Source organism: Urocampus carinirostris, chromosome 11 (assembly GCF_059441175.1).
Source record: "Urocampus carinirostris isolate Australia breed hairy pipefish chromosome 11, RoL_Ucar_1.0, whole genome shotgun sequence".
NCBI lineage: Eukaryota > Metazoa > Chordata > Actinopteri > Syngnathiformes > Syngnathidae > Urocampus > Urocampus carinirostris.
In genome coordinates this window covers 25,466,533-25,478,376 of record NC_142359.1, presented here as the reverse complement: position 1 = coordinate 25,478,376, position 11,844 = coordinate 25,466,533, and the positions used below count along the sequence as shown (strand labels likewise).

Genomic DNA, 11,844 nt, shown 5'->3' with positions numbered 1-11,844 from the left:
TCATTTGGTGACATCACAGCTCTAGAGAATATGAAGTCAAACAACTTTAATTTTTTGAGATCTTAGCGCATGGAATATTTTGAAACTTATCTGCATGACACTACACGTACTGTGCCCAATTGAATTGGTCTTTTGTTATCCCTTTAATCACATGAAATCTCAAAGGGCTGTACAGACTATTGCAAATAAACTATTATTACACCAATCCCTACATGCAGGAAAGGAAAAACTCAAAACCTCAGCATGAGGAAAACGAAGAAACCTTAAGAAGGGACCGCACATGAAGAAATCCCTCATCCAGGATGACCAAGATGCAACTATACAGATAACGTCAAGGGAAATATAGGTCATTCATATGCTATAGAATACAAGTGTGTTTTAAGCATAGATTTAAACAGTTCCACTGAAGTTGCAGATTGAATCTCAGGGGGAAGAGCGTTCCACAACACCTGCAGATCTCTTCTTGGCTCTTGGGATCACTAGTGGACCAGCGTTTTCAGAGCGAAGGCTCCGGACCGGAATATAGGAAGAAATTAAATCTGAAAGATGCTAGGGAGCAAGTCCATGCATGATTTTGTATAATACCAACAGAACCTTAAAATCACATCTCAAGCTAACAGGGAGCCAATGCAGGTTAGCTAAAATCTGAGTAATGTGATCACTTTCTTGTCTTAGTCAAAAGCCTTGCTGCAGAATTTTGTACCAGCTGAAGGATCTTGATTTTGGACTTTGGGAGACCGGAGAGTAGTGCATTCCAATCGAGACGGGAGGTAACAAATGCATGAATTCTAATCCCCGCATCCGACTGAGACAGCATAGGGCGAATTTATGTAATTTAGTTTTAATGGAAATAAGATGTTCTAGTTATATTCAACGTGTAAGTGGATGGTCAGATTAGGTTCAAATGAGACGCCTACTTTTTTGACTCGGGGTGATATTACAATTTAAGCGACAGTATATAATATGTAGTGCCTCCCAGTGGTACAAAAAGCTTTCATTAAGCTAAAAAAAACAAAATTGATTTGAATACTAGGCCAAAATACATAATACCAATGTTATATTTCTTTTACAGTATAATCCGCACTTTGCCGCCATGTTCGTTTGGCATCATGCTGCCGCGCTGGCTCTCGCTCGTACCTGACAACACAGTGCCATCTAGTGGTCAAATATTACACACTTGGGCTTTGGTTTTAAAACCAATTTGATGAATTAAAAAGCACAAGTAAAAATACAAAATGTTAACGACTGCATGTATATGTATAAATTGATGCAAATGAGAAACATTGGAATGACAACCCAGGGCCCGGGCCCCTTGCCCAAATTTTTTAACCCAATATTGCCCTCCACTGTGAATTTCTTCCCATTGTTGTGGTAAGGTATTATTGGAATTAGAATAGACACTCCTTTCAATGAAAACAAAGCAATTGTCGTTTTCCCGTGGAGGGGGTTTATTCGGGGGTCAGTGAAAAAGTGATTGGATCCATCTAGGCGATAATTGAATTTATTTCAATTCCACAACAGTCAAATTGCATCCATCTTTGCACACTAAGTCACTGTCCGAACGTAAAGCTTTTTGATTTCACCGTAAAACTTTATGTGAAGTTCGTTGTGATTAAAAAACAAAGCTGAGAAACTAAAAAAAAAATGTTCAATTTGAAATAATGTGTTAAAATTATGGAAAGAAGTCTGACTGAAAGCTGCATGTAGATAATTAATGATTCAAAAAGTTTGTTTTTTCAAAGAACAGTGATCTATTCTACACAGATATGACACAAAAGTCTCCAGTTTCACATATTTACAAAATGACATTTCCAGCAAAATCATAGTTTACTGATAATAAGGTCGATATCGGCCCTGGTCGGGATGGTGGGGGCCGGGCCCGGGCGGGGGTCCCTGCATCCGCGGAGGAGGAGGTCCTCTGGGCGCGGGCCACATCCCGGGACTGAGCCCGCCTGGTTGGTTGAAAGGCGGGCTGAGGGTGCCCTGGTCTTCGGGGAACTGCTGCATGTTGTTGGGGTTGTAATGGTGAGGAGGGGGGGCATTGACCGGGGGGCCGCTGTGTTGGGGCGGGGGTCCCGGGGGCGGGTGGTTCATGTAGGGCGGCATCTGGTTGAGGATGTGCCCGGGGGGCGGTGTAATGGGCGGGGGGCCGGAGGGCATGGGGGGCGGCGGGGCCTGGTTGTACACCAGGTGGGGCGTCCCAGAGCCTTGCGGGGGTGGGTGCCCCATGGGGTGGTTGATGGGTGGGGGTGGGGGCGGTGGGCCAAAATGCTGCTGTGGGGGGCGGCGGCGCCATCATGTGGTGGGGGTGTGACACCACCGGCGGCTGGTTGGGGTAATCCCCGGGACGGTGGTGGGGGGGTTGCCCAGGCCCCGTCGAGTCGTCTTGGATGGGGACAGTGATCAGGTTGCTGTGTTTGCGCGTGGTCACCGTGGCGATGCGGTAGGTTTCAGGGGGCCCGTCGTGAGGACCTGGTGGCGGGGGCGGTCCGTAGGGATCGTGGTGCACCTGGTGCACGTGGTTCTTGGGAAGGTGGGGCGGGGGCACCCGGAACCGCTCGGGGACGTCATTGACCGGGGGGAGGTGCGCAGACTCATGCCGCCCCGACTTGGGCGCCCTCAAGTGGCGGTGGTTGACGTGGGCCTGAAGGTCCCGCTGAGACAGGTAGGTGCGCTTGCACCCTGACACCACGCTGCACATGTACAGCGAGCCCCGCCCGCACTGCTCGATGCGTTGAACGGCATCCGTGCAGCTGAACATGGTCAGCCTGAGCGGGCACAAAAACACGAATTGAGCACAAATGCGATCCCGTGACTCGTTCCTCACCCTCCTTTCTCACCCGGGGCACATTTTCTCGCCTTTCTTCTCATGCAGTAGTGCACATTCGTAGCAGAAGACATGTTTGCAGGGGATCTGTGGAGAGATAAAACGTCTTCAACCTGGCAAAAAACAATTGATTGTAATTCCATGCTCCCTGGATTCCTCTAAAATGGAAAAAAATAGACCCCCACCTAACTGTTTTTCGAATTTAAAACACATGTGTCAAAACTCATCGCCTTCCCCGCATCCTTTTGTGACCCATCATCGGTGAACTCTTTTCAGAACGTGTGCGCGAGCCATTCTGGAGTTCTTGGGGGTCACTTGTTGCCCGCGGGCACCGCGTTGGACACCCGTGACTTGAATGAGTAATACAGTACATTCAAAGGTATTATACATTCAGGAGAAGTTACATTTATTCGCGGTAACATTTGATTCCATTTAGTTAAATGTATCGGTGACAGCAGGCACTTTTAAGGCAGCCATTACGCTCATGTGGCCCTCAATGAAAATGAGTTTGACGCTTGAGCTTTACGGTATGGAATAAGGCGTTTTTCCGTCTCCTCTACACCGTTCCCCACTAAACCACATCAACAAAAATAGTCGCACGCATGCCATCTCTAAGATGCTTGTCAACTATTAGATGACGTATTACAAGACACTGGTCTGGTATTGGCTCGCGTCACGGCATTGTGAATAAGCTGATCTGCCATTGGTTGAACTCTCATTGTCGGGTTGCTTTATAATGAATAGGTAGCAAGAAAAGTATACAGTGAAAATAAAACTGATGTGCAAAGAGATCTACATACGGAAGCCCCAACATGTTTTTGCAATTAATTTTCAAATTTCTAGAATGTTTTTAGAACAATTTCTTTGCATAAGTCCATCATCCTCCATTTTTACAATAAAACCAAATCTGAAATGGAAAAAAAAGCCTAATGGTTAATTGGAGTCAGTTTGTATACCTTTTTTGGGACACCTTGAAGATACAATCGCAAAATGAGCTTTGTTTTGAGTGCTAAAGGCAAATTAGATGCTTAAAGGGAATTACCTTCTTCAAGACAAAGATGTTTTTTGTATATATTTTTAGAACATACAATCTTGTATAAAAATGGAATTTGTTCCGCCTAAGACTTGATGTGATGCTAAAGGGAGAAGAAAAACATGCTACGGATTCCAGCAGTATGCAAATTTGAAAATGTGCACGTACCATCCGTCCGTAAAGTTGGATGGGAAGGCCACATTTGTCGCAGAAGTGAACAGGGACTTCATCCCTCTCGCCGATCAGATTCAGCTGATGCCATGGGGGAACGACATAATTCATTAACACACTCCAAAAAGTTATGAAAAAAAAGGTTTAACACAAAGGCAGAAATGCCTGGAAAGTTAAGTGCAAAATGCATTCTCGGTCCTTTAATCTATAGTTCGACAGACGCATTTAAATTGAATATTTTGCAATGACATAGCATAACAAAAGAATTTCATTCATCCAATCAGCTACTTTTTCAGGTCGAACCAGGAAGTATTCAATTCAATTGCACAGTGTGTGCATCAAACTCAAATGTTCTTCTCCTGTGTATGCATGTGAGACCACATGTTTTCCAGTTACAACTTTTGCCTTGTGCTTACATCTCTGTCTCTCTCTCCGCCCTTCCCTATCTATCTTCCCTCCTTCCCACTCTCTACTTCCATTCCTCTTTCTCCCTCATTTCTTCCTCTACCCTTTCTCTTCCCTGTCTCCCAATAAATCCTCCCAACTATATTCCTCTTCGTATCGCTCCTCGCATTCTCTTTTCTCAGTCCCTCTCTCCTCCATTTCCCCTCTAGTCTAGCCCTCCCTGTCTTCCCTGTCTATCCTCCCCTCTAAACATTCTCTCCTCTTTCCCTCTTTTACTTCTTCCCTTTCTCCTCAAATATGTTGCTTTTTCCTACATCCCCTCTATTTCTCTACCCTCGTTCCTCTCCCACTTACATCCCTCTGATATCTCACATTTCTCTCTCCGTCATCAAAATCAACCCGCATCTTCCCCTCCCACTGTCCATCGCCCCACACATCTCCTTATATGCCAAAAGCATGTAGGCGTCGCATAAACACGAGAGTACATATCGGTCAACATTTACCTTGTAGTCCCAAAAGAGCGGCTGCGGGTATCTCCTCTGGGCAGCAAAGACGTCTCCTGACTTCCCCCCAAAGTCAAAGTTCTCTTTCTTGAAGCCAAAGTTATCTGCAAGGACAGAACCCAATCAAAACAGGACCTTCACAGCTGGCCGGTATAAAAATGCGCAGGACACCAAGCCCACCTTCTTTTTCGGCACCGTCGCTTTTCAAGGGTGGCCTGTTGGCGGGCCTTTGTAGGCGGGGCGGCGCTTTGGTCCTCAGGGGCTGCTTGGAGATGAGCTTGATGGGGATGCGGCGCCGGACGTCCGGACCGCCCAAACTGCCGGAGCCGTCGCTTCCCTGGAGGTCGTTGTCTGGGGGTCAAAAAAAACAGAAAGGCGGCCATTTTTACTCCGTTAATGCACGTTTAAGCATACACGTCAAGGTTGCGTTCACACCGAGAAGTAGGATCATAAGCCCAAGCCAGACCTAAAATGTCAACCGTTATGTTTGGACCAGGCTTCTCTCTTTTTTTTTAAACCCATTACAATGAAAAGCAAAGATATGGTTCTCTTGGAGTCTCCAAATGGCCACTTTTTTAAATGCCTAGACATACCCTTAGTAAAATGTGTAAAATACTAATGTTTAGTTTTTCAGATTCTGATCAACTTTGACCTGGGACTAGGTAAGGCTTTGTGCTATTGTGCCATCCGTTTTCTAGCCAAGATGCTAATGTTACACTCATTTGCAGGCATGTGATTGCAAAAAAAATAAAAAATCTGGAGAGAATTAAAAAAAAAAAAAACACTTAATTCAGTGTGTTACAACTTAGATCAGTGTCATTGGCCAGAAGCGCTGCCTATCCCATGCTAAGAACATTACCGGGGACCCCTCTCACCCCCATCATGGACTGTTCACTCTGCTAGCCTCTGGGAAGAGGTACTGCAGTGTGCGGTGCAGGACCACCAGGCTCCGCAATAGTCTAGTCCCCCTGGCCATTAGACTGTTAAATGGTCAATCTAACATATAGTTAACTTAAATCTAAACGGCTGCTAATCTGACTTTTTGCACTACTGGCAGTTTATTTTTTTATAGCTTGCCACTCCTTGCACATTGCTCTCTGCACTATTGTAATTACAGCGTTATTGTTACAGTGTTAATGTTACTGTGTACCTGACTTGTTAACCTGACTGCCCATTTTGCACATCTGGTTAGCTACTCTTCTTGCACTATCGGCACTATGGTAAAATACTATACGTAGCCATAATACAATACAACTTTATTTATATCTGTACATTCAAGGAAACTGTGGGGGTCAGATGCATCGACATTTCGTTCTGTATACACGTGTACTAGAATGACAATAAAGTAGATCTGAATCTGAATCTGTAACACTTGCATCGAAAACTTCTGAGTGTTACCTTTCAAAAGGGACCAAAACCGCCCAGATTTTCCAAATGGTTTAACAACAACATTCTATTTACTTTGGGTACGTCTTGGATTGAGATTTTAGGTTAGGATTGTTAAGGTGTCAAAATTTTCCAACCGTCGTTTGCCCTCTACCTCCTCTGAAAATGCCGCACTAGATTCTTAAGAACGTACTGCTGCTGTGATTTCTGGCCCAATTTTCAACCCATTAAGATGTCGGACAAACTCAAAATTTTCCAGCAAACGCAAAACAAAAAACTGTTGGTTAAGGTAACCTCTCCAGACACAAAATTATACTACACAAATGTTAATACATATTTGTTTGAATACGATTTTGTTACAAAAGACTCCTTCCAAGTCCTCACAAATAAATATGAAATTACAAGTTTGCTTCAGGCTCGGTCTTGATTGAAGTTAATTGATCGGACTACTGACAAAGACTATATATATATATATATATATATATTAATAATAAGTCCAATTTCCATTCACTCATCAAAACACACAGCAGTTTTTAATTGTATATTTTTTAAAGTACGTTTTCTATTTCGTTTTTTAAAGTGTATATTTTTATGTTGATGGCTTTGATTGTTTTATAGCAATTATATAAAAGGAAGCTGTCACCTATGACAGTTTTGCATTTTTACAAAGAATTAAAAGGAAAAAACGTTATAAGACAAAAGATTAATTTTAATTAAAACAATACCTGGCTGTAAATTAAAAACATTATTTTATTACCGTTACCAACAACAATAAAAAACAGAAATATATAAAATAATCCTGAGATCTGATAATTATATGACATGCCCTAATATTTTTTAAAGCGGAGGATATTTTTAATTACTGATTGACACAAGGGGGAAACAGGTTGATATGCATTTCAAACAGCCACAAAAACATGCCATTTAGAAATCAAATTTCCTGGAAAATCACCTTGACCGGTCACTGGTGCGCCATATTCAGAATCTGTCTGCAGGCTACTCAGGTATTGTAAGAGGTTTACCTGGCACCCGCGGGCAACACGTTGAGGACCCCTATTCTAAACACAACCCAAGCCCGTTAGCGTCAACGCTAGATAGCTTAGCATCGCAATGAACTTACCACTTCTATCGCTGAAAAATATAACCACTCACTTCACCATATCAACTAATTCCTTAATTACATTCAACTCTTGATTTGAACCGCCCCCCCCCCCATTAAATGTGAATTTCTAGGTCAACTTTTAGCGAAGGGCTAGCCGATGCTAACCTGGCCCATGCTAACCGCAGACATGACGTCCGGAATATAAAAAAGAAAAACAATGCGCATTTGCGTGGTTATTGCTCCATTTCTGGCTTGTATGAATAAAATCATTGTTATTAAATTTGTTTATAGTTATATTTCAGATGATGGATATCGCTAAAATAGCAACGCAGGAGTGAGAAAATAACAATTTACCGCTTTGGTCCATGATCCGAGTGCGTCGACGCAATGCATTGTGGGCTTACAGTTATGGAGAGCGAGAGAGCGCAAGAGCGAGAGAGGGAGAGAGAGAGAGCGAGAGACATAGAGAGAGAAAGAGAGAGAGAGAGAGAGAGAGATTGAGAGAGAGAGAGAGAGAGAGAGATTGAGAGAGAGAGAGAGAGAGAGAGAGAGAGAGAGAGAGAGAGAGAGAGAGAGAGAGAGAGAGAGAGAGAGAGAGAGAGAGAGAGAGAGAGAGAGAGAGAGAGAGAGAGAGAGAGAGAGAGGAGGGTGGGATTTCAACTATCATAACTAGTAAAACAATACAAATATATTCACGGTTAAGGGATCACATAACCGCATTAGACGTTGGGGCCACAGACATCTACAGAACACTAGATATGTCAGCACGCTGTAGCAGCCCTCTAACTGGCGTGCCTACTTGGTGGCCATATTGGTCAGGTCAATGTTTCCGTTAGGGCAATGTATGGACATCATACCTGACAACCTCCACTGCTCCATGCCCTTACAAACTGTCGTATTTACCCTTTCAAAACACAAAATAATCTTACACCATATTTTTTCAAACGTATTTATTTATGTAGTTCAACATGTTATATTGTACATGTGTTTCGTTGAATCATGTATATTGTTAATTAACACATTGTTTCCACATTACAAAAACATGCATGCAGGTTAATCGGCCGGTCTGTCCCTGTGTGCCCTGCGACTGGCTGGCAACCAGTTCAGGGTGTCCCCTGACCACTGCCCGAAGACAGCTGAGATGGGCTCCAGCACCCCCGTGACCCTACTGAGGATAAGCGCTGCAGATAATGTTCGGATGGATAATATTTTGTTGTGAGATCCTGAGTTGCTCGACATGAACGAGGTTTATTATTAAAAAAAAAAAAAATCAAAAACTAAGTAGTTTCGACGTTCGCTGTAGAAGGAAAAATACATGCAAATATAGTTAAGTAGAACAATACATTTTCTTATTCAAATTATCAATTCATTTTCTGCATAAAATTATTGTTCTATTGTAAAATTTAATATACTGATTAAAGGGATATCCACAAACCTGTTTTTTTTCAGTTTCTAATTTTATACTTCCTTTTTTTTCTTAACTTCTTTATCAACATAATAATTCGTAATATAATACATCAAAGCAAGTGAGCCGTTTGAAAGCTGGCTCTCTTAAATGAGTTGAGCCGAAAAAAAACGGTTCTCTAAAAAGAGACGGACGTCCTTTCACTACATCAAACCGTTCGCTTCGTTTGCAACGAAAAAAACGATACTGAGATAGAGGCTTCCGCGGCGAACTTGTTTGACTTGATTGATTTGTCATTTCGTGGTAGTGGGTGTATACCAGATGATACCCATAACTGACATATTTGCGTTTTTCAGTACAGATTTTCCCGTACGTTGTACACAACTTAAAACACATAATAAACGTACTTGGTACGGCAAAACCGTACAGATTGACAGGTATGGGACATTGAAAATGAATTATAACCTGCTCATTTTACAACCTTTTTTTAATTGGGGTAATTTTTTTTGTGAACTTCAACACATGTTATTAATATGGTAAACCTATTAGAAAATATAAAAACAGAAAAAGTGGATTTTTTTTTTAGATAAAAAAAAACCCCAAGAATTTATTAAATCAAATCATAGATACAGTTTACTAAAACGGCATTGACATTTCTATACTTTATATGGAAGTTATTGACAAAACGATTGACAATTCACAATCAGTGTTAAGAAGATATTCTAAAATTTAAAAAAAACTTGTGTAACCTTTTTTAAACAATGTTTTATTTTTGTTACACACACATACCCAAAAACATATAACTAGAAATAGTCAATCACCAGTCTAAGCTAAAAACAAATCCTCTATGTGTAAAAATATTGGAAACAAGAAAAAAACTCAAAGTTAAAGGAAATTGTTCATCTATTTTTCATATCTACTGAAGTGACAATATACACTATCGTCACTTACCACATAAAGGGGTAAAACTATAAAAATTTTCTAGAAATCCATTGTAAATCAAGGGAAGAGTGTCCGACAATGTGGTGCAGCCTTATTTTTAAAAACATTGAAACAATGTAAGCCACCAAGAGGTCCTGGAACTACTGAAGCAACAAGATTAAATAATGAAAAAAATGGACCCAAATTAATTTTTACCTATGTATGCCACAGACCAGAACGGACACAGGACTCAATTGCATGTGTTTCTCAGATTTTATTGAAAGAGAGTGAGAGTAAGGCTTGCTTGATTGCTTGATCCTAAGGCTGGCGGAGAGCGGGAACAAGCAAGGCGGGAGTGACACTTCCGTGTCGGAAGAAGACAGGCGGGAATGGCAAGTCGTTTGACCAGGGCTGGAGATCAGAGGCAATGTAAAGTTCGTGATAGTGGTCGTAGGCAGGCGGCAGACAGAACAGGGGTAGTCTGGTTCAGAAACGGGTCGAAAACGGGAATCAGGCAGAAAGCAGGTTTTAACAGGGACGTAGTCGGACGGGAACGCTCACTGAGTGAAACACAACAGCTCGCAACGATCTGACAAAGTTTGAACTGAAGTCGGGGGCTTAAGAAGGGTGTGGCCACCAATCAGCTTGTCCAGGCTATTGGTGCCAATCAAGCCGCCACAGGTGTTCCAAATAGGGCAGTTATGACAATGTAAGCATTTTCCAGCTTTCCGGGACTCTACAGTATGGCGTTGAGTGCATCCATAGGCCGCACAGTGAGCCTGCATTCACTTTTTGATTTTTTTTCACTCCGCCCACATTTACTTCGTCTGTCTATATATCTGTGGTCGGGGCACAGACGAAGACGCAATCTGGAAAGCTATCTCCACTATTGACTGATCTTGTCCTGTTCTTGGGTCATGGAAAAGTTGACCCTGTTGTTTTCCTTCATGATGTTGTCTCTGTTCATTTTCAGTCTTCCTCTCCTCCTCCTCCTGGAGATTAATTTTGCCCAGTCCTGATTAGCCTGTGACCGGACCATACCACTGTTAACGCACAGTTAACAACAGTTCTTTGTAGGGTCCACTGTGCCCTCTGACGGTGTTGCGTACTGTTTCGTTTGTCACATGTGCTAAGTAGCTGATGCCTAGAAGTTTCATGTAGCATCGCACTTCCATGGGCTGGATTTATTTTCCCCCTTTTTTATTGAGAGTCCATGTCTTGTAGGCATAGACTAAGAGAGATGGAAGTAACCAGCGCTTGCATAATTCTGATCTTTGATTTTAATGCTATATTCTTCTTGTCCCTCCACATGGATTTAAGTCTGGCAAGTGTGATTTAAGGTATGCTGGCCGTGGTTTCTGGTTCCGACCCTTCTTTTGATATGACAGCTCCAAGATATTTAGTTTTGGTGACAGGTTTGAGTTATCTGTGGTTAATGGGGATGTTTGTGGTGGTATCTTGGGGATGGCCAAATCATTTTTTTCTGTGCTGATTTCCATCCCAGACTGGGTTGATGCACATTAGTACATTTTTAACACAATATTCTGATAGATATATGCTTATATTCCAAGATTTCGGCTCAAAAAGAAACTAATCATTGTTCTGACTTTATTAATATAAATCATGAGTTTATAATTTGTATATTTTATATATATATATATATATATATATATATATATATATATATATATATATATATATATATATATATATATATATATATATATATATATATATATATATATATATATGTAACGGGTGTAATAATAACTTTTGTTTTATTGAAATTCCTGCTGAAATATGTGTATAGTTTTTGGTAAATGTCCTGCAATGCTGAGTCCAACAGTGCCATCTGCTGGTATGGGGTGGGGTCTGGTTTTGGCCTCTAACATGTGACCAGGAGGCGGGGTTTGTTTTTAGTCTTACCAGAGAGAACTACAAAGGTAAGACATATCTTTTGATGCTCCACAAAAGAAGTTAATTTTAAACATTATAACCCCAACTGACAAATCTCTCACCATGCATAGTAATGTGTTTGATATTGTCAAGCTGTTTAGGTTTATTTTCGTTTTGTTTCTGTTTTACTAAATA

At 41.7% G+C, this 11,844-nt stretch overlaps 1 protein-coding gene across 1 annotated transcript; it reads right to left on the bottom strand.

Annotated features, from left to right (window-relative positions):
* Window positions 1–1,424: 1,424 nt before the first annotated feature.
* On the bottom strand, window positions 1,425–7,931 carry LOC148356909 (E3 ubiquitin-protein ligase Hakai-like). Its single transcript, XM_088348202.1, is given in 7 exon segments — window positions 1,425–2,283; window positions 2,285–2,768; window positions 2,841–2,914; window positions 4,029–4,112; window positions 4,940–5,043; window positions 5,120–5,290; window positions 7,782–7,931. Coding segments are annotated over 7 exon segments (1,386 nt in total). The 5' UTR covers window positions 7,795–7,931; the 3' UTR covers window positions 1,425–1,827.
* Between the last annotated feature and the right edge of the window lie 3,913 nt (window positions 7,932–11,844).